This window comes from Urocitellus parryii, chromosome 2 (genome assembly GCF_045843805.1).
Source record: "Urocitellus parryii isolate mUroPar1 chromosome 2, mUroPar1.hap1, whole genome shotgun sequence".
Taxonomy (NCBI): domain Eukaryota; kingdom Metazoa; phylum Chordata; class Mammalia; order Rodentia; family Sciuridae; genus Urocitellus; species Urocitellus parryii.
In genome coordinates this window covers 185072411-185096443 of record NC_135532.1, presented here as the reverse complement: position 1 = coordinate 185096443, position 24033 = coordinate 185072411, and the positions used below count along the sequence as shown (strand labels likewise).

The following is a 24033-nucleotide window of genomic DNA, read 5'->3' as shown; positions in this document are numbered from 1 at the left end:
GATATGTCCTTTTCTTCCTCTCCTTACATTGGCACTCTTCTGTTTCCTCTTTCTTTCCATATTCTCTATTTGATTGTACATCTTAATTCTCCTTATACTTTCCACCCTTTATAAGAATACTTAAATTTACCTAATTTAACTATGACTTTATTAAATCAGAAAGCAGTAGCAAGTATATTGGTGAATTGGACACTAGAAATTTTCTACCTCAAAATAAGACTGGACTACAAAGGACCTCAGCACTGTGATTTGAGTACTAACCTGTGCTAGAAAGCAGGCAGCTCAGACACCAGCCTTTGCCTTTGTCCTCTTATTTTCATTTACCTGTTGCTTATATACATGACCAAAAGTAGTGGTATATAGAGAATACTATTGCTTAAGCATCATATTGTATGCAAATTATGATTTGTGGCTAATCCACTCACTATATAAGGTAGTCCTGACACAGTGAGAATCATGGAAGACACTACTGTAGGTAGGCAATTTCAGTAGAGTGAAAGAAAAAAATGATGTCATATTTATAGTCAAGGAATTAATAAAATAAAGGGAAATTTTAATAATTTGGATTATATTAAGGGACACCATTCTGGAGGCATGGAGAAAAAAATCTAAATATGAAATAAATATAATGACTTTTTAAAATATATTAGACCTTTTTTTACTTATGAATTGATTCCTTTTTGAATGTTTACCTTGAAAGGCTAAAATCTAAAATGATGCAAAAAAATGTTGAGTATATTCTGTGTGCTAGATATGGTATAGCCATTCTTTGTTACAGAACTCCTTGCTGTTGAGGATTACTATTAGTGTCAGCTTATGAACCCAGAAAAACACTCTTATGACATTTACTTTGGATGGGTGACCTACCAAGTATTATTTCTTACACCTGAGAATGAGTATCTTTAGATTTTTTCTGGTAACTAGATTTACTCTTTTAGGAGGTAGATTTGCAGATGTGACAGTTGTTAGGATGCCTGTCAGATGCCTGAGTGCAAGGCACCAAGTTAGGAATTCTGGGAGTGTTAATTCACTCATGGTCTTAGCCCTCAGACTGAGCACAGTGTAATAGGGAGGTAAGCCATACTATGAAACTTGCATGTAGATAGTTACATGTCAGGAGTTTTTAGCCCCCTGTTCCCACCTGAGTTGTGGCAGAGATTGGGGGAGCACGCTCTGACCAGGAAGAACCAAGAAAGGTAAAGTTCCACTGGCTGCCCGCACCCAGCCCTCCCTTGCAGGAGGATGATCAGACCTATAGGATCTTGTTTAATGAGAAAACACACAGAGCTAATATAATGTTCAGGAACCAATCAGGGTAAAGGTCAGCAGGGTGGGGAGAATTTACCTCTACACCCATTCTACAGGCAGTAATGGGAGATGAGCTGTCCAGCTGTCTGAGGGCAGAAGGGTTCTGAGTCTATCCTAGAGGTAGTCCGATTCTTCATCACAACCCAGGCAATGCCTTTTGGCTAATCGCTAGGTGCTCTTTTAGCCACATGTGGCCCCAGGACTGAGAAGCAGGTAGTAGCCAGCAAGTTAAGTTTCCTCTTTTCTAATGCAACATGTCCCATGTTACATCATGCCCTATAGTTACAGAGGCCCATACAAGTGCTACAGGGGTAGAGAACTCCAAATTGCCAAATTGCCAGGTTGTGGAAGTATGTTTTTTTGTTTGTTTTTCTAAACAGTTAAATTTTGTATGCATGCTTTCTTACATTTGAATTTTTTATTTCATTTTTTTTCAAATGGGTATAATCATAAACTCTTTACAAAATAAGCATTGTCTAGGATAAACCCTAGAGCAATTTAAAAAAATTATTAGGATAATAAAATTTGATAAATATTTTGAGTACCTCCTAGAAAAATCAGAAATCCTTGTCTTCAATAACTTAATCTAGTAGAGGTTTCAGTTATTTGCTTTTACCATATCAAATGTTATGCTTGAAATAATTTTCTGAAGTAGTTTAAATGTTCACTCTATAATTTTACTTATGCTATTAATTTTCTAAGAAAAACTTCTCTTCATGGATAATATAAACGTAAATTTTAGCCAACATCTAAATTAATACATTGTGATTTTTGAAATTTAAAAGCTACTTTTAAAGAAGGTGGTATTCCTTTAACACTGCATCTTAAAAATGGCCAAGAAGTACAATTTTAGGATGAGGGAGTTGAAAGTTTGTTCAAAGAGGTAGGACTTCTTATAGACTTTTTGATTTATCATTAGCAAATTTTGTATTAGACTCCCCTATAGCTTTTTTTCCCTTATTGTTTTGTTAATGTCTTAATGCTCAGCTTCTGGCAGAGGCTCAATAAATATATTTTTAAATGAATGTGAAAAAATGAATGCTTATCATATACTTCTTTTGATTCTTTCCACTTCCCAAGTCTTTGAAAACATGCATAAACTGTATTTATTTATTCACTCGTATTTCTTTCACTTGACTCTACAAACCACTTTCTTTAGATCAGAATCAAGCATTGCGACTCTGCCTGGGTAACACAAGTGTTGGAGGTCAGTATGGAGCCATCTCTGCCCTCAGTATCAATAATGACTGCTCAAGACTTCTTTGTGGCTTTGCTAAAGGACAGGTAATATGCAAAACTTCTTTCACTTATAAGATAATGTTAAAATTAATTTTTAAAACTATCTTTAGATCAGTATTTTGAAAATCAGAATAATGTATTATGAAGTATTATATCTATAGAGCTAACCTGAGATTGCTCAGACTTTTGTCTTATACAGATTTCTTAATAATTGTTACTGATTGAGCTAGAGTCTGTAATTTTTATATTCTAAGTCATGTGTCTCTTTTAACAAATAACTTTTATAAACCAAACAAGGTGTTGTATAAAATGCATCTCCTTATGTAGTAATACACAACTGTGGCTACTTTTAGTTTGAGAGTTTCTGCTTTCTGTATTATTTTTCTGTGTTCCTGGGTAACTATTTTTTTCCTTTATACTTTTTAAACTGGAATAGGTTATGGTTTTTCTTAAGCTTCTGATTTATGCATCACTAGCTGGTTTGGCAGTGAGCCTTTCCTATAATTTTTACCAGTGCTAAACAGATTGACTTATTAGAGAAATCTCTTTTACCTCTCAATATAAGAATAGCATTTAAAATCTAAAGGGATAAGTGGGTTGGGCACAGGTAGATGAAGATGGAAAAAGGCTCCATGCTTTAATGGATCTGCAACTTTTAGGTATGTTTTAACTTTATGGTTCTTTGCCTGCAATGTTTATAGATGAGAAGTAGATTATTTCATCCAGAAGGCAGGATACTTAAATCCAAAAAAAGAGCAATAAATTTGTTTTTAAAGCACTTAGTTGTCTTATAGATCACCATGTGGGATTTGGCGAGTGGAAAACTTCTCAGATCAATAACAGATGCTCATCCTCCAGGAACAGCAATACTGCATATCAAGGTAACAGCTTTGTTTTTTTTCTGCTAATAATCTTCATTATTATGCCTTTATATCCACTTTAAAATACATTCATCTATGTTGGCAATCAGAAACCCAAAAGATGAAGCTGAACATTATTTGACCCAACAAGATATTTTCCCCAAGTTAAAACCAGAGATGGGTTAAGATGGAAATATTCAGCTTCAGATTGTATTGAAGCCTAATTAGATATAAGCAGAAGGGCAAACTGATGTGATCCTAGACTATAAGTTGCAACAAAAACAGGCAGCACCCTGCTGAAAACTCATATGAAATCTTAAAAGGTCTTTTTACTTTTGTGTAATCTGCCAGGTTTTTACTGCTGAGGTGCTGTGCTCTGTTACCCTTTGTTAGGTGATGCCTGAGGCTCAGGGCACCAGTTCTGAAAGAACTAGGGTTTGGATTATGTTTAGAAGTGAATCCGTTGGTTTATTTTCTTTCAGGGCTCTAAAGGGAATCCATTAAGATCCTAGTCTTGGTTTTCTCCTTCTAGGCCTGAAAAAAAATAAACTGACTTAGGTAACAGATTTCATGTATAAATACGTGTGAACCTCGGTTCTTGTGTGGTTGGAAGCCCATGTTCAGAAGTATAAAGGGGAAAGGACTATAGCTGGGGGAGTCTAAAATCAGATCTAGATTTTAATCATGTACATATCTTGTTGCTTAGCTGTGCAGAGCTCTCATACATACATGTGCTTTTTAAAGTCTGCAAGCATCTGGAGTTTATATGTCTGCATCTAGGTTAGTTACAAAAATGTCTTTTGTGACAAAGCAGCATTGAAGCATTTAGTAACAATGAAAACAACCAAGAAAAGCAAAAGTTGAGAGAATTTCTCCTCTTTCAGTACATGATAGTAATTTATCTTGACTTCTTTTCATATGGCATTTACCAACTTTTAATATTTATAGTTGCTTGTGTATGTGTTTTCTCTTTCTTAATATGGGAACATCTTTGAAGTCAGAATATGTTTGTCAGTTATTTTTGTGTTATACCCATACTAACTGCTCAATAAATGTTTGATTGGAGGAATAACTAGAGGGTAGATGTTTGTAAATGGATAGTCCTCTTGGAAAAAAAGAAGTTATTATGAGAAACAATAAGAAACAGAAGAAGTAGAGGCAGAGAGAAAAGAGAAGGATGTGGCTGAGATTAAAAGCATAAGAGTAGGAGCCACTGTTGTTGAGGAATGATGATGAAGGTGTATGTAGACACACTGACATTAGAGAAAGATATGTATAATTGAGTACTCCTGAGATCGGTCTTGGATTGACAGTAGCTGTTTGCACTTCAGTATTGCAAAGTGTTTGTTATCTAAACTTAGCCATACATCCCATCAATAACAATTTGGATTTTCATTCTTTATGTATATGTGTGTGTGTATAAGTATACAAATATTCTACTGTACATTTTTAACCATATTATGGGCACATACACAGAAAATCAAACTGAAATACAAGTACTCTTATGTTTCCTGCACTCTAGTGGACTATCTTATGCATACCCCTAGGATACATGCTTCTCACTTTGTCAACTGTTCATCTAGACTTTGAGAGCAAATAAATAGGATGCTGTACTATGCCTGTGTGTGGGGTTGTAGAAGAAGAATTTTATAGTGACTTCCTGCATCTCAACCATCCTAGGATGGTTTACGGGGAAGCCCAAACTTTGGGCTAGTTACCGTAGCTGATAAAAGCTTCATTATTTCATTTTGTGTCCTATATCATTTACCATTCTTCATCTGATCTTAGAACTGCATAGTGTGAACATTATTATTCTGAGTTTTCTAGTTTAGGTAATAATAACTGAAGTATACGCTGGAATAAGATCAAGAAGATAGCACAATTTGGGAAAAGTTATATGAAAAGTTAAGATGTCTTAGATATAGTAGGATTAACTCTTTATTCAGACAAGTTTATTTTCCAAAGATACCAAGTATCTTTTACTGTGTCTTTATTCTGGAATACTAGGCAACTGCCAAAGTATCCAAATGATCCTATTCATTAGAAAACCTTAATGTAAGAGCCCAAGTAGAGAATTTTAGGGTTTATATCAACTATAGTTTGAAATTTTCTTTTATTCTGATGAAAGGTACCTTTGTTTTTGAAAGTCTCTATAGTTTTTTTTTAAAGATACTGAACCATTTTTATTCTAAATAATGGTAAGTTTGTATGTTTAAAGTGAGAATGTGAATCTAGTTTAGGCTATTTCAAATGCTAAATGTTTATATTGTAGATTTTTAAAAACTTTTAGTTTTTTTCCCCTTTATCTTCTTAACATTTGACTGGTTGTTTAAAAATCTATAAGAAAATAAATTCTTTCTCTGTTTAGTTTACAGATGATCCAACTCTTGCCATTTGCAACGACAGTGGTGGCTCTGTTTTTGAATTGACGTTTAAGTAAGAGACTAATGGCTATTATTGACAATGAAAAGACTAGCTATGGTTTAGTGATCTGAAATTGAACATGAAGAGATCTGGAAAGTCTACGTGATTGGAAATAGGTTATGCTATGTATTACAATTAGTTGGAGAGGCTTATAGAACACATGGCATTCCAGGCCTGGTCACCCATTTTTATCTCAGTAGATCTGAGTTAAGATTTTAGATTCCTACATTCCAGGTGACTCTTATCATGCTGTCTGGCTTGGTAACAACTGTTTTGGAGTAGCTCACTAATTTTGGTTTGGGCCCCAGGCCCAGCTGATTATAACCATAATGACCAAGTATAAAAAATCTTATTCCTTAGAACTGTCCTGGTTACTCTTTAAATAAAAAAACAAAAACTATCTAAATATCTGAGAGAACATTTATGAAGCTGAAGTTAAAAAAAAAATAGAACATAATATTCAATATTTATTACATTTCCACAGTTTCTTCAAGGTTAACACATTTTTGTTTCTTGTATTTTTCATAGCCTCTAAAAACTGAGCATATAGTATTGCTGAAAAACTATTATTTGTTGAAATATTGGTCACGTGACCTGTTTTTCATAAATCTAAAGTAAATGGGATATGTAGCATTAAACAAACCATTATCTGTGATTTATTTTCTGATGTTTAAAAGAAAGAGCTCAGATTTTAAAAATGCTATTTATTTATTCAGCTAATGTTAATTAAGCATCTTGTGTGTATAGGCATTTGTCTGGATGCCAGAGTTATGGCTTTAAATGAGGAGAGGTTCCTCATCTGATAGAACTTACATTTTAGTTGGGGTAAGGATAGGGAGACAGATAAAAAACCAACACATAAATGAAATAACTTTAGGTAAATATGATTGCTATAAAGAAACTAAGGCAGGTCAGTGTACTGGAATGTACTCAAGGATAACTCAGAAAGGCCTCTTTTAGATGACATTTGAAAAAAGACCTGAATGATGAATTGGTCAACAAATGCAACAAATGCCGGAAGAGAAGCATCAGGCAAAGGAGCATTAGAACACAAAGGCTCTGCAGTGGGCACAAGGCCTGCTAGGGCAATGCAAAGAAGGCAGGTGTGGCTGGAGCTTGACTTTGTCAGGAATGACAATAGAGAGGAGTGAAGGTAGGACCATTTTAAGATGTGGGTAAAGAGTTTGTATTTCATTTTAGATACAGTGGCAATCCAGTGGAGTGTTTTAAGCAGAAGAGAGAGATCTGACATGTTTAATAAGAAGATTCTGCTGTTGTCATGTGGAGTTTGCATTGTTGTGGGCAAGAATAGGAGCTGGGAAGCTGTAGTGATAGGCCAAGCTGGAGGTGATGGTGCCTTGGATCATTACTAAATTCTGAACGGTTTGGTTACACTTTTAGGAGAGTAATGGGAGTGAGAACTTGTGAATCTCGATGTCTGTTCAGTGGTTCCAAGGGTGAAGTTTGTTGTATTGAGCCCCTGCATTCTAAGCCTGAATTGAAAGATCATCCCATCACGCAGTTTTCATTACTGGCCATGGCATCCTTAACAAAGGTGGGTGTATATAGAAGATGTAATTCATAACTTTTAGATGTTTGAACACCAACAATTTGAAAATTATCAAGTAAATATTGGAAGTAGTAATTTTTTTTCCTCTTAAAGATTCTGGTCATTGGATTGAAACCATCCTTGAAAGTATGGATGACTTTTCCCTATGGACGGGTAAGTATACCTCTCCATCTTGTTGGCAAAAGGAATGGCTGTGTCAGGAAGTTGCGGGAGATGATTCAAGAGGGGCAGTTCTATGAGATCATGAGAAATCTAGACAGTATGGAAGTCAGTACTCTAAGTACTGTTTTCTGGACTTCCTTAAGCTGACCAAAGCAGGACAAGCTTGTGACTATTGCAGTGCCCTTGCAACCATGGGATCTTATACTTTTGTCTTTACCAGTTTATGTTTTTCTCTCATAAACAACATATAACTGGCTCTTATTTTTAACCTCAGTTTGTTAGTCTTTGTGTCTTGCTGTTCTGGTGTTTTGTGATCACCTAATTTCATGCATGGATTTTCCTAGCTTCATTCACTGCCCTTTTGAGGGCAGTAAAATTCTCTTATTGGTTTAAATGCTGGAGGAGAAGTTGATATATTGAGTCCCAGCCTTTATTTTCAGTGTTTGAAGGACATTTGTTTTTTTGTGACAGCTGTCCTGAGGCAGGATTGTGCTGTTTGATGCTTTGACACTGAACTACTGATAGAATATATTCCACTGAATTTTCCAGCATAAACTGCTACTATATATGCTTTCTTTGACTTCTGCCTCTGATATGTTACTTTAGGAAATGATACTTCCCAGAATGTGCAGTTAGCTCTCTATATTTGTGGGTTTTGCATCCACATGGATCTGATCAACCACACATCAAAAATATTCAGAAAAAAATTATATCTATAGTGAATATGTATAGACTTTTTTGTCATTATTTCCTAACCAATAAAGTATTACAAGTATTTGCATAACATTTATATTGTATTAGGTATTATAAATAGTGTAGACATGATGTAAAATATGTAGGAGGATATGCATAGGTTATATGCAAATACTATGCTATTTTATATAAGGGACTTGAGCATTATAGATTATAGATCCATGGACAGAGCAGGGATCCTGGAACCAATCCCCCTAGCTACCAAGGGACAACTGTATTATTCATACCTCAGTTTAGCCTTTCCTGCTTGGTTTTTCAGAGAGTGTGATCTTATAATGTGCATATAAGGAAAGGTACTGATGGAATGGCATGGAGCACAGGTCTCTGCTAGTTCAGAAAGCATCCCCTATTCTGAGGGAGCTTATGCTTGTTTTTTTGTTGGTACCTTGTATATCTCTGGGCACCAGAGTCTGTCCTTTTAGATGGCAAAACTGGCTTAGATTGTTGTTAACATTTCTTAGATTAGCTTCATTAGCGAGTTGAAGTTTTTATCACAGTATTATATATTTGCATCTTTTTGTGTGTTGTATTGGTATTTTCCCAACATTTTTTATGAATATTTTCAAACAAATAAAGAAGTTCAAAGAATTTTTTATTAAATCTTTGTATACCTGCCATTGTCATTTTACTGTCCTGTATTGTATATCTACACATTTATTCATCTGTCTACCTATCAGATTATTTTAGTTTTTTTATGTATTTCAGAGTAAATTGCAGAAATCAAAACTCTTTTTCCTTAAGTATTCAGTGTGCATAGCATTAGCTAGAGTATTTGTTTAGGTTTTTTTTTTTTTGGTATAAAATTTATATACAACAAATATATAAATTTTTAGAGTACATTTGCTGAACTTTGACAAATTCATATATTTTTGTAACCAAAACCTCTATCAAGATATAAAATATACCATCAACTCAGAAAGTTCTCTTGTGACATTTTCCATTTAGTCCCTGCTTTGTTGGAATTTTTACGAGAAGTTGGGCAAGGTTTTATCAAGGATTACTAGTCTGAGTTTTTTCTTTGTTATTCTTCTGTTAACTATGATGAATTATTTCCACCACGCCCTCTTCCTTCTCCTTACTTAGATGGATCCTTCTAGTGTTCCATTGCTTGCCTGGCACTTTGTGGCTGTGCATAATTATGTGAATCCCATGCTTGCTTTCTGCAGAGGAGATGTTGTTCATTTTCTACTGGTAAGTCCTGATAATGATGGTATGTCTTTTATAAAGTTTGGTATCATAATTTTTTTTAATGATTCATCAGTAATTTAAATTGTGTCAAAGAAATATATCTTATAAGTTTTTTGGAGAAAGAGTGACCTATTTAATTTTATTTAAAGCTTTAATATAAAAAAGACTGATCTATAACTCTTCATTGTTTGTTTCTCAATTCTCTCTCTTTTGGCTGACAAATAATTAATGGTTTATATATGTAAACATGAATGTGAACATGTCTGTTTTAATGCTATCTACCTATATATCTGTGTATTAGAGAACAAGTATCATTGAGCATTGGCTGTGTTCTCAACATTTTGGTGAACAAAAAGCAAATGAAGATAAATTGGGATATTTTTTATTTTTTATTTTACTGTCCTTTATTGTATAGCTATACCTTTATTCATCTGTCTACCTATCAGACTATTTCAGTTTTTTTATGTATTTCAGAGTAAAGTGGTAGAGCTCTTGCTTAGTGTGCATGAGGCCCTGTTAACTCCCCAGCACCACAAAACAACAATAAATAAAAACCTCTCCACTTGCTGTTACCTCCAACTCCTGGAGGTATTCACTACTCTACCGTCTGTCTCTGTGAATCTGAGTCTACCAGGTGCCTAGTACAAGTTGTATAATGAAGTTCCTGCATTAAAAAAAAAGAAAGAAAGAAGGAAAGACTAAAATAGTGTTTTATTCTTTCACATAGCTTATAATATTGTCTGAAACACAAAACAATTATTTTTGTTACCAATAGAGAAAACAGTTTATGCATTGAACTATGTGATGAGAATTAAAAGTTGATATAAATTCTAGTTCAAAGAGATTAGAATGTTCTAGAGAGACTTTATAGGATTTGGAGGAAAGGAGATAAATTGAAGTCATTGAGCTGAGACTGTACCCTCTTCTTAGGTTCCTAGCTCAGTGAAGCAAGTGCACCACTATCCACCTCGTTTCTTCAGCAAGAAACCTAGGAGTAACAGTTCATTTCCTTTCTCCCTTCAGACATGCTCTGTCACCAAGACTGTTGACTCTATCTCCAAATGTTGATTTTCTCCTTTTTTGTCTCCTCCATTGCTGCCTCCCAGTCTAAGCCACGTGGATTGCTGGCCTAGACTCCACAGTAGCTTCCCAACAAGTCTGTGGGAATGCCTTTACATATGATGTCACTTCTATAGGAAAAGCTCTGTTTTCTCTTCCACTTATCCTAGCTTAAGAAATGTTCATGGAATTAATGATAGGGAGAAACCTATGGTAGAAAATAAAATTGAATGCATGGGTAGATCTAGGTTAAGGGTTGGCAAACTGTGACCCCCCTAGGCCAAATCTGGATAGTTATCTGTTTTTATAAACAAATTTTTAGTGGAACATTGCCATACCCTTTCATTTTTAATATCTTTGATTGCTTTCTCACTGTAGTGGTAGAGTTGAGTAGATGTGATAGAAGATTGCATAGTCTATAGCCTAAAATATTTGCTCTGGAACTCTTCACAGAGAAAATACCCCTGATTTTGATTATAAAATGATTAGCCTAGACTGGTAATGGGAACCATCATAGGTGAAGATGTGCTGCAAGTTGTATTTAAGGAAGACCAGTAGCAAAAAGAGTATAGAAGCCAGATGCCATGGCGCATGCCTATAATCTCAGTTTCTCAGGAAGCTGAGGCAGGAAGATTGCAGGATTTTTTCAAGGCCAGAATTTGTTCAAAACCAGCTTCAGCAGCTTAGCAAGGCCCTAAGCAACCTAGTGCAATCTTGTCTCAAAATAAAAATTAAAAAGGGCTGGGGATATGACTCAGGGGTTGAGTGCCCCTGGATTCAAAAAATAAAAACAACATAGAAGACAGTAGGGAAAATGAAGGATTTGCTCTCATAATAAAACAGGTACAATGTGCTTAAACAGAGATGGTTGGCTATAGTGAGTTAAGGGATGATTCCCCGAAAGACAAGGCTTGTTATCCAGTGGGATCTAGGGGCTGAAGAACATAATTAAAACATCACATGTCTACATTTTAGAGCCAAGAAATATTCAAAGGGAGATTGCTTGGTTAGCAAATGATTAGGAATGATTTCAATATTGAGTTGAAAGTGAAAAGTGGGACTCTCAAGTGTTATATCAGGGGGTGTTCTATGAGGAAATGTCAGATCTGAAGTACAAATGAGAATTTTAAGACAGGAGTTATTGGAAGCTCTCAACATTCAAAGCTAGAGCATACATGGTATATTAGGCAGCTTTCCTTGACTATAAGAAAATATCTGAGATAATGAACCTAAAAGAGGATAGGTTTTGCATCATACTTTCAGAGGTTTCAGTCCATGGTTGTTTGGCTTTGTGCCTTTTGGGCATGTGGTAAGTCATTATATCCTGCTGAGGAGCAAGCGGTAAAGCAAAGGAAGAGGAAGACCAAAGGGAAGACCACTGAACATATCAAGAACTTTTTCAGTTGGAAAAAGTGGAATGGATATAGAAGCTAGATTGTAGAGCCTTGTTAACGAAATGGGTCTTTAGAAGAGCAAATTCAAACAATCATAGTGTAAAAGGAAAGAGTTTGGTTAGATAGTTATCTGTAAGAAATAAATCAAGGACAGGGTTTTGGGGGGATTGTTTTATTTTTTATTTGAAGATGAAATCAGAAACATATTTGAGAACAAAAGCAAAGGGCCCTTAAGATTTTTTGTGGGGAGTGTGGTGCTGGGGATTGAACAGGGCTTTGCACATGCTAGGCAAGCAGTCTGCCACTGAGCTATGTCCCCAGCTGCAAAAGGGCCCTTAAAAGGGAGGGATTAAATGTGCCAGCAAAGGAGGATTGAACAGTGATGGAGGGGATAGGAGTTAGAGGTGTTACAGATGAAGTGTGATCTTCTTCAAGGACTTTGGAAAATTTTAGGGGAATAGGCAATGTGGGTGTTGATGTTTCTGGTTTATCATATGCACTTTCATCATATGCAGCATATGATCATTTTACCAGAACGTTGTTTCACCTGGGGCAGGTAATTTAGTGAAGTAAAGATGTCTGTATGAAGGGCCCACATTAAGTGATTTCAGTTTTTTTTAAGGTAACAAATGAAGCCAACACTGCAAGTGGTGGGACTAGGAGGCAAAGAGCAATTGAGACTTAAAAGACATCTAGCACACTACTGTGGAAGCATTCAAGAAAAACAGGTTGAATTGAATGTGGTGAATTCCAGGTGGCCAGGTGTATCTTTTGCTTTTTTTTCTTCTTCACGGTTCTGTTACCTTGGAGCAGAGGTGGAGAAAGCAAATTATGAGGATGGTTGAGGATTACAGAGTATGTATATGTGTGTGTGTGTGTGTGTGTATACATATACACACATACACACATAGAAATAAAATATTGATACTAGAGTTCTTTTGGGAAATTTTGGGTTGTGTGAACTATATATTATAGTTTAGAAAAATACATATTTGTTACTTTTAGCTTCTGTTGCTTTTTTTTTTAATAAACTTTTGTTTGGCTTTACACATGTCACCAATCCCATCTTATTTTCTAGCTATATACAATTATTGATGTGATGGAGTTAGGTTATTTTGAGTTAAGACAGAATAAAAATCATATTATAGCATTTGGCAACACTGACAGGTAGACCACTAACCAGACATTCCTTGAGTTTTGGTACAGATGATTTTTCTAAATTTATGTATTGGTTTCTCTAATTATCAATATTTGGGGCTTGTCTTTATTGAATGGGAATCATACTCTAGGTAGTGTATAATTAAATACTTCAAACAATAACTGATGTTTAGGTGGTTTTCATTTCATCATCAGGTTAAGAGAGATGAATCTGGAGCCATACATGTGACTAAACAAAAACACCTTCACCTATACTACGACCTCATCAACTTTACTGTGAGTATCATTCAAACTGAATGCCCCCATTGATTTCATGCAGTTATTTTGAATACATGGTGTATTAAAGCTAATAGGAGTTCTGCCTTGAACAGAAGGATCATGTACATACAGGCAGAAGTGAAATCCTGCTTATATTGAATGATGCCACATAATTATTTCCTTTTGGCCTGATGTTTTGCTGAACACACAAGACCAGGCAATTTTTCTTTGGTGTCTTGATTAATTCTAAGAGAAGTCAGGGTTCAGAAGTATTTAGATGGCTTTCTTTAGGATTATTGCCCCACTTTCTCTGTGAACACACTTTTGTATTTCTGAGCTTGTCCTAATGAGTTTAGGAGATTAAATTACTATTCTTGTGGTTAAAAAGTCTACTGAGTTCTCTCTATACCTGATATCTCCGTTCTGAATGATATCTTGGTGTTTTGTTTTTTTTTTTTTAATAAAAAAGCTGTCTTTTTTAAATCAAATTTAATTTTTTTTATTTTTTAAGTGTATTAGTTTTTAGTGTGTTAGTGTATTAGTTTTGAGAATAGTGGAATTACAGTATTTTTTATTTCTCTCATTACTTTTTTTAGGACATCAGTATCTGGTGTCCATTGAAATATTCTGTACGTGAATGAATATAGGCAGCCCTGAATATAAGGGAAAACCTCATTTTTCCAATAAAAAGACTAATAAAATTGTTTTTCCCTCCAATTTTGTAATGTATAATTTTCAGGATGCAGATGAAATATGTTTTTTATGATGTATGATTTATTAATTTAATTGCATATTGCATTTTTTACCCCCAGAGACAGAGTCTTGCTTAAGCAGGTCTCAAACTCCTAGGCTTAAGCAATCTTCCTCAGCCTCCCAAGTAACTGGGACTACAGGCTTATACTTCTGTGCCTTGCTTTTTTTGTTTTGAGACAGGTCTTACTATGTTCCTCAGAGTGATCTTGAACTCCTGGGTTGAAGTGATCCTCTTGCCTCAGCTTCCTACAGGGACCATTGGGCCTGTCCCACTTTACATTTTGAACTCACTCATAAACTACTGATTTAGAAATAAGGTTGAGCATCCTTAATCTGAAAATCTTCAAACTGAAATGTTCTAAAGCCCCAAACTTTTTGAGTGCCAATTTGATGGCACAGGTGGAAAATTCTACACTTGACATCATATGACAGGTTTTAGTTAAAAATGCAGGTATGCCAAAAGTATTGTATAAAATTACCTTCAGGGTATGTGTATATGAAACATAAGTGAATTTCATATTTAGATTTGGGTCCCTTTTACAAGATATCTCATTATATATGTAAATATTTCAAATTCCCAAATGAATCCAAAACACTTCTTGTCCTAAATATTCCATATAAGGAATATTTAACCTGTAATATTTTTTTTCATACGTGTTTTGTGAAGTAACTTTGTTCAGATTGATGTAATACATCATTGTCTTTCTCATCACCCAAAACCCTGTTGAATTATCTAACATAATTTTGTAGAATTCATGATCATCACTTCTGTTTAAGATGATTGAAATACAATGTTTTAAACATCTTCCTATGAGTATGTCACTGTAAATTTTTTCACAATCACAAGTAGCCATTCTTCCTAGTAGGTCAGTTGGTGATTTCATTTGTCCTTTGGCAGATCCACGATGTGACCATTAACTATATTATTTTATAAATGATCTTTAAAAGGACTGTTTATAACACTGTCAGTATTTGCAGTTGTGAGGTTGATTGCAGGAATAATGTCTAAACTTAATTCTTTCTGTGATTTTCTCTTTCTTTTAGCCAGGTGACCCTTTAAAGTACCTACAATCTAGCACCGATTTAAGGTTGTATAAGGGTAGAGTGTCTTTCCTAGGAGATACTTTGTTTTTCAAATTAATCAAAAGAATACCTTTTAAGAATTCTTTGTAAACATTTTGCTTATCAAATTTCCTCTGTTTGACAAAGATTGGGGTGAGGGACCTTTTAGTGGCTACTCTACAGTGATCGGGCATAACTGTAGCATATGCTAAAAGAAAACCCATTTTCAATTTAGTTTTCTTTGATATGGCATTATGCAAATAATCTAATAAATGGAATAGGTTATACAAATATATCAGTGTAAACACTTTGTTCTACTTGATAATTCTGATTGAGCAGATTTTAAGATTTCATTTATTTCTTAGAGAAGGATTGTGCTTTCTAATTTTCTTTTTGAAAATAAGAAATCTTATTTTACACATAACTCAAGAAATTTATCAAAGTGGTATTGTTAAGATTTCTTTTTTTTCTTTTTAGTACCAGGGATTGAACTCAGGGTCACTTGACCACTGAGCCACATCTCCAGCCCGATTTTGTATTTTATTTAGAGACAGAGTCTCACTGATATGCATAGCACTTTGCTTTTGCTGAGATTGGCTTTGAACTTGTGATCATCCTGCCTCAGCCTCCTGAACTGCTGGGATAGGCATGCCCACTGTGCCCGGATAAGATTTTTAAAATTATTAATTTAGTATTATTTAAATTACAATGGTGTTTATTAAAGAACATTCAGAAGATACAAAATAATAGAAAGACAACTCTCCCTTAATTTTTAGGGAGTTTTAGAAGGAATCATATGTTTCAAAACTTCTGTTTTAAAATATGTATTGCTTCAGTGCTAGCAATCATCCTCTGACCAGGTAGGTTTATGAAGCTAAATTTTCTCTTTTGTTTAATTAATATAAAAAGCAGAAATGTGAAATTTGTCATTGCACTGAAGTCATTTGTGCCAATCCACTTTAAACAAAACTTATAAAATCCCATATAGTCTGTAATCTATTACAGTCTTTAGTCAGTCATCTCTTACATTATTAAAGTGTTATTTTAGCACTGTGAAAATTCAGTACTATTTTTCTCTGGACTGTTACTGAATAGTTCTTGCCATGATTGTGTTACCATATTTTAAGTTATTAAATAAAGTCCTCGATGTAATTTAGCTGAATGGACAGCCTTTCTTCTCCTGAATGATGATGTGGGCTGGACCTCACTTTTATTTTGTTGTGTGCTTAAATTGCAGTGGATAAACTCTCGTACAGTTGTGCTCTTAGACAGTGTAGAGAAATTGCATGTGATTGATCGGCAGACACAAGAAGAACTGGAAACAGTGGAGATCTCAGAAGTTCAATTGGTATATAACAGCAGTCATTTCAAGTCACTCGCCACTGGTGGAAATGTCAGCCAGGCTTTGGTAAGGGTAATCCATTATCTTAGTGTTACTTTGATAAACTTGGTGTTTTGTTGTTTTTGTTAAAGGAATAGGAAGTTATGGGGACTATTATCCTGTCTTGAGGTGTTTCTTTGAAAGCCACTAGGTAGAAATAAATGGGTATGGAGGTATTTGTAGATATCAGGATGTGAGCCAAACCTGTTATTTTTTTCTTCAGATATGTCATTAATTTAACTTAATATCAAAGAGTTATTAACTTTTATACTGAAAAGTGAGTGAAATTGAGAATTTGTCCTTGTACATGACTTAATTTGAATTGATAAAATCAAAATATTTTAGGAAGTTCAATTTGGTGACAATAAGCCTGGTACATTTAAGGGACAAGTGGCCTACGAGACTTGACAAGAAATGGTAGTGGTAGGCATTGAAAAGCACAGATGGCTTTCAGAGAAAGAAAATTCTTTTAGGGCAGGTGGTAGATGAAGTACAGGACCTTAAAGAGGGGAAAATAACAGAAAATTTATGATCTTAGTATTAATTTTACTCTTATTATAGGCAACTACAGTTACAGCCTTAAGCAGTTTATATAAGTAGTTTATAGTTAACTTACTTTGAATCATGATCTCATGTTTCCTACCATTAATCTTTAAATAAGAAAAACAGACTGATGTAAGACTTTCCTGGGTGATTTCTTGAAAGAAGTAGTAATGACGATCATATTTAATGAAGATCGTAGCATGATATATAGGCATTGCTTAAATTTCTTTTAATTATAACTTCAAAGCAATATATATATATATATATATATATATATGTATGCATGTATATATTATGTGTGTGTGTGTGTGTGTGTGTGTGTGTGTGTATATATAAATAAAATATGGGTGCTGCAGTCCCACAATTTTTAAAAATATTTTTATTTGTTATTGATGGGCCTTTATTTATCTATTTTTTATATGTGATGCTGAGAATTGAACCCAGTGCCTCACACATGCTAGGCAAGCGCTCTATCACTGAGCCACAACTCCAGCCCCCAGTCCTACAATTTAAAAACCAAGAAAATCCAGAATAAGAAATGATAATGCAATAGGATTTACTAAGGTAATAATAATTACTACCCGAAATAGGTATTTTCTTTCACACTTTGAACTTGAACTTTTAGCCAAGATGGACTAATGGGGATTGGATTTACTCTCTTCTCTAAGATAATCAAAAGTAATAATAATAATAATAATAATAATTATGGGAAAAAAAAGAAACTGTAGTTCTCAAGACATGGCAATGTCTGACAAAAGAGAGAACAAATGATGTGAGCTCTGTGATTGCCCTAGCTTCCAAACCTGAATATCTCTGGGCTGTGTCTCAGGGAGGAGGAGCTCATCTGGAGCCTAGAGGACTCCATGAGTTGAGGAAACAGAGCTGAAACTGCGGGAAGATAAAGGTGAACTGAGTTTGCAGTGTAGCATACCAGAGAGGAGAATCCTATCAAAGAATTTCTCTTGAGTATTTAGCAGACTGCTGATCAGCAAATGCGTTTGAAGATAATACCCAAGGATGGGGAAAGCATTGGAAATGTTTTGAAGGAACTGTATCTAGTGCTCAGTCAGGACCGAATGTAGTTCTTGTAACACGAGTTAGAATGGGGAGCTTCATCATTCACAGAGCACTTACCTCAGAGGCATCTTACCTCAGTAGTGGGGAATTAGGACTAAAGTAAATGCTCTATGGGCCTCCACTAACAAATCTTAAAAGCAAAATCAGAAAGGATCAAACTGTTTCCAAGTAATGTAACCATCCCCAGAACAAAGCACAAGACTATTGATAGAATACAGAAATCTCCACAATCCAATAAAGTAAATTCACAATTTCTGTCCTTCAGTTAAAGATTACTAAGTATGGAAAGAGGAAGAAAAATACAATCTATAATAGGACAAAAAAATCAATCAAAAGTAACTCAGACCTGACATAGATATTAGAATTATCAGTCAAGGATATGCTGAGCTTCTTGAATGGGTTTACAATTTTAGGAAGTTTTTATGTCCCATGTGTCCAAAATGTTAGAGAACTAGGCTGTCTTTAAAAAGATGCTAATATGACTTCTAGAAATGAAAACTATAGTATGTAAGACCAAAAAAAAAAAAAAAAAGAAAGAAAAGAAATGCACTAAAAGGGATTAATGGCAGGTTAGACATTGCAGGATCAAAAATTCATGAACTTAAAAATAAGAGTAGTAGATATTATCCAAAATGAAATAGAGAAAAAATAAAGTATTAGTGAGCTATGAGACAACATAAAGTAGCCTAATACATTGTAGTTGGACTCACTGAAGAGAGAAAAAATTGGAAGAAATACTTGTGAAAAACTTCAGTTCAGTGAACCCAAACACAAGAGAAATAGAAAGCTATATATAATCTGATCAAAATGAATAATAAGAGAAAAATTTTAAAGTGGCCAGAGGAAAAAAGACATCAAATGCAGAGGAGCAGTGAGTTTGAGAGCAGATTTTTCATCTGCCAGTCTGTATCAGTCTCCACAGAAGATACACAATGAACAAGCATGTGTAAAAGTGCTCACCATCATTATTCATTATAAAATGCAAATCAAAACCACAATGAGATACCACTTCAGATCTACTAGGATGGCTTTAATAATTTTTTTAAACAGCAGACAATAACAAGTTGGCAAGGATATGAAGATATTGGAACCCTCATGCACTGTTGGTGGAAATGTGAAATGATGCAAATGCTGTGGAGGATACTTTGGTAATTCCTTGAAAAAAATTAAACATAGAATTATAATCTGACCTAGAATTCTAATCCTGGAAGAATTGGAAACATACTCACAGAGAAACTTGCAGATGGAAGCATTATTCTTGGTAGCCCCAAAGTGGAAACAATTCAGTATCCACCAACTGGTAAATGGGTACAAAAAATGTGCCACAGCCATATAATAGAATAGTTTCCACATTTAAAAAGGATGAAGTGGTGGGTGCAATGGTGCACGCCTGTAATCCCAGCAGCTAGGGAGGCTGAGGAGGAGGATGACGAGTTCAAAGCCAGCCTCAGCAAAAGTGAGGCACTAAGCTACTCACTGAGACCCTGTCTCTAAATAAAATACCAAATAGGGCTGGAGATGTGGAGATGTTCAAGTGCTTCTGAGTTCAATCCCTGGTAACACGACCCCTGCCCCTAATGCTATATTAAAGTGAAAGAAGGCATATGGGAAGATTATATATTGTTTGCTTCTACTTATCTACATGTCCAGAAAAGGCAAATTTAAAGAGACAGACATAGATACATTAGTGATTAGTGGGGGTAAGAATAGAGATTGACTTCAAAGAAGTATAAGGATTTTTGTGGAATGATTAAAATACTGTTAAGCTGGATTTTGATGTTGATTGAACAATTGTTAATTTAAGAAATCATTGAGTTGTATATCTAATGATCAAAATTTATGGCATATAAATTGTACCTCAGTACTTTTGTTTAACAAAAGCAGTTGACTGATTAAAACAAAAATGTGTTGTGAGGTTTATGCTACATAAATGTCATATATATGACGTAAATAGTACATGGTAGCAGGGAGTAGGGGATGTAAGGGTATCATTGTAAGGTTCTTACAGTATTCATCAAATAATATAGTGTTATTTAAAAGTAGATTGAGATAAGTTGAACTTGTATATTATAAACTGTAGAGCAGTCACTAAAAAATATAAGTTGATAGCAATGACAAAATGTGATGTAAAAAGATATTCAAGAGATACCCGCCAGAGCTCAGGCTCAGCCCAGATCCGCCTCTCTGACCTGCACAGGAGAAGGGCCCAGGGTAAGCTTGGGTCCACCCCCTGCACTCCCCACCTGAGAGCCTAGGTCTAATCCACTTCCATCTTGAGACACTGCAGCCATCCCCATGGCCTTCCCAATGCAGTAGCCTCAAACTTGGCACAACAGACAGGGCCTAGAAGCAGCTGTATCTTGGAGCAGGCATCCCAAAGCCAGTGTAAGGACCACCCTTTCAGCCTCATTTTTTTTTTTTTTTTTGGTACCAGGGATTGAATTCAGGGGCAATCAACCTCTGAGCCACATTCCCAGCCCTATTTTGTATTTTATTAGAGACAGGATTTCACTGAGTTGCTTAGCACCTCATGATTGCTGAGGCTGGCTTTGAACTCTCGATCCTCCTGTCTCAGCCTCCCGAGTAGCTGGGATTACAGGCACGCGCCACTGTGCCCAGCCTTAGCCCCATCTCCGAAAGACGTTGCATCCGTCTTGGGGCACCTCCACTGCTATTTCAAGTTACCTCCTGCTATTGCTACCACCACTTATAGTTGTAGTAGCATCCACCCTGAGACACCAGCAGAGTTTGGAAGCCTAATACCAAGGTGAGATACAGATAATCTGCACAGTTACTACAAGATTATAGGGTAGAAACTGTAATACCTCAGATCCACACTGCAAGTAAGGAAATCACATAGACAACATGAAAAAACAAGGGAGGAAAGTGCCCAAACAAACCAGGATACTATAATAACAGGACCATGGTCAGTGCACTTGATGAAATGTCAGAGAAGGAGTTCATAATGTTTATAATTAAAATGATCTGTGAATTAAAGAATAACCTAAATGAGTAAATACAGGCAAAATTGATCACTCCAATGAAGAGATAAGAACACAAATACAGGCAACCATTGATGACACCAATAAACAGATAAGGGAGCAAATACAGGCATCCACTGATCTTACCGACAAAGAATAAGGGAGCAAATACAGGTAGCAAAAGATTATTTTAAGAAAGAGAGATTCTGAAAAAAAAAATATCAGAAATCCTTGAAATGAAGGAAACAATAAACCAAATAAAAAACTCAATAGAAAGCCTCACCAACAGGATCATTTGGATACGACTAGATCACTTGGAAGACAGAATGTCAGATAATGAAGACAAAGTATACAGTCTGCAAAATAAAGTTGACCATACAGTGAAGATGGTAAGGAACCATGAGCAGAACATCCAAGAATTATGGTATAGCATCAAAAGACCACGTCTAAGATTTATTGGGATAGAGGAAGGCACAGAGTTTCAAACCAAAGGAATGCACAATCTCTTCAATAAGATAATATCAGAAAATTTCCCAAAGAATGAATGGGAAAATCAAATACAAGAGGCTTACGGGATACTAAATGTACAAAATTACAACAGATCTATACCAAGGCACATTATAATGAAAATGCCTAGCATATAGAATAAGGATAGAATCTTTAAGGCTGTAAGAGAGAGGAATCGGATCACACATTGGGGGGGGGGGACCGATTTGTATCTCAGCAGATTTTTCAGCCCAGACCCTCAAAGAGACCCTGGAACTGCATATATCAAGCTTTGAAAGAAAATGGATGCCAACCAAGAATCTTATATCCAACAAAATTAAGCTTTAGATTTGACAATGAAATAAAAGCCTTCCATGATAAACAAAAGTTAAAAGAATTTACAACTAGAAAGCCTGACTACAGAACATCCTCAGCAAAATATTCCATGAAGAGGAATTGAAAAACAACAATGAAAATTAGCAAAGGGAGGTATTACACTAAAGGAAAAACTAATCAAAGGGGAAATCAAGTCAAGTGAAATACCAAAAATAAACAAAAATGTCTGGGAATACAAATCGTGTCTCAATAATCACCCCAAATGTTAATGGCCTAAACTCACCAATCAAAAGACACAGACTGGCAGATTTGAATGAAATAAAAAGACCCAAGAATATGCTTCCTCCAAGAGACTCATCTCATAGGAAAAGACATCCACAGACTGAAAATGAAAGGTTGGGAAAAATCATACCACTCACATGGACTGTGGAAGCAAACAGGGGTTTCCATCCTCATATCAAATAAAGTAGACTTCAAGCCAAAGTTAATCAAAAGGGATGAAGAGGATATTTCATACTGCTTAAGGGAGAGGAATCAGATTACATATAGGGGGAGACCTATATGTAATTCAAGACATTCATCAACAAGACATAACCATAATAAATATATATGCCCCAAACAATGGAGCATCTACATTCATCAAACTCTTCTCAAGTTCAAGAGTCAAATAGACCACAACACAATAATTTTTGGTGACTTTAACAGACATCTTTCACCTCTGGATAGATCTTCAAACAAAAGCTGAACAAAGAAACTATAGAACTCAATAATGCAATCAATTACTTAGACTTACCTGACATATATAGAATATTTCATCCTTCAACAAGCAAGTACACTTTCTTTTCAGCAGTACATGGATTCTTCTCGAAAATAGACCATTTTTTATGCCACAAAGCAACTCTTAGCAAATACAAAAATGTAGAGATTCTACCCTGTACTCTATCAGATCATAATGGAATGAAGTTAGAAATCAATGATAAAATAAAAAATAGAAGCTACTCTAATACCTGGAGACTAAATAGTATGTTACTGAATGAACAATGGGTTGCAAGAGATACCAAGAAGATGGAAAAATTCCTTGAGGTGAATGATAACACAGATTCAAGATATTGAAATCTCTGGGACACTATGAAGCCTCATTGCATGGAGTTCATTCCTTAAAAGAAGAAAAAAGTCAACAAAATAAATGACTTAACGTTGCATTTCAAAGTCCTAGAAAACGAAGAACAAATCAACACTAAAAACAGTAGAAGATAGGAAAAATTAAAATCAGCTGAAATCAATGAAATTGAAACAAAACAAACAATTGAAAAAATTCACAAAACAAAAAGTTGGTTCTTTGAAAAAATAAATAAAATTGACAGGCCCTTAGCTATGCTAATGAAGAGAAGGAGAGTGAAATCTCAAATTACATATGTGATGAGAAAGGTAACATCACAACAGACACTACAGAAATACAGAAGGTAGTTAGAAATTATTTTGAAAACTTGTACTCCAATAAAAGAGAAAATATCGAAGGTATCAACAAATTTCTAGAGTCATATGATTTGCCCAAATTGAATCAGGATGATATACACAACTTAAACAGATCAATTTCAAGTGATAAAATAGAAGACACCATCAGAAGCCTACCAACCAAGAAAAGCCCAGGACCAGGTGGGTACATAGCCAAGTTCTACAAGACCTTTAGAGAAGAACTAATACCAATACTCTTCAGTTTATTTCAGGAAATAGAAAAAAAGGGAGCACTTCCAAACTCATTCTGTGAGGCCAGTATCACCCTGATTCCAAAACCAGGCAAAGACACATCAAAGAAAGAAAACTTCAGAGCAATATGAACATAGATGCAAAAATTCTCAATAAAATTCTGGCAAATCGAATACAAAAACACATCCAAAAGATAGTACACCATGATCAAGTGGGGTTCATCCCAGGGATACAATTTTGGTTCAACATACAGAAATCAATAAATGTAATTCATCACAGCAGTAGACTTAAAGATAAGAAACATATGATCTCAATAGATGCAAAAAAAATTTGA

At 35.1% G+C, this 24033-nt stretch overlaps 1 protein-coding gene across 1 annotated transcript in view; it reads left to right on the top strand.

The window, feature by feature from the left end:
- Window positions 1-24033, top strand: part of Vps8 (VPS8 subunit of CORVET complex) — a 253801-nt gene that overhangs the window by 33307 nt on the left and 196461 nt on the right. The window contains exons 8-15 of the mRNA XM_077795024.1: window positions 2468-2592; window positions 3342-3428; window positions 5776-5843; window positions 7233-7386; window positions 7495-7554; window positions 9400-9507; window positions 13311-13391; window positions 16426-16596. Of these exons, the coding sequence (XP_077651150.1) occupies window positions 2468-2592; window positions 3342-3428; window positions 5776-5843; window positions 7233-7386; window positions 7495-7554; window positions 9400-9507; window positions 13311-13391; window positions 16426-16596 (854 nt within the window). The remainder of the gene's footprint in view (window positions 1-2467; window positions 2593-3341; window positions 3429-5775; window positions 5844-7232; window positions 7387-7494; window positions 7555-9399; window positions 9508-13310; window positions 13392-16425; window positions 16597-24033) is intronic.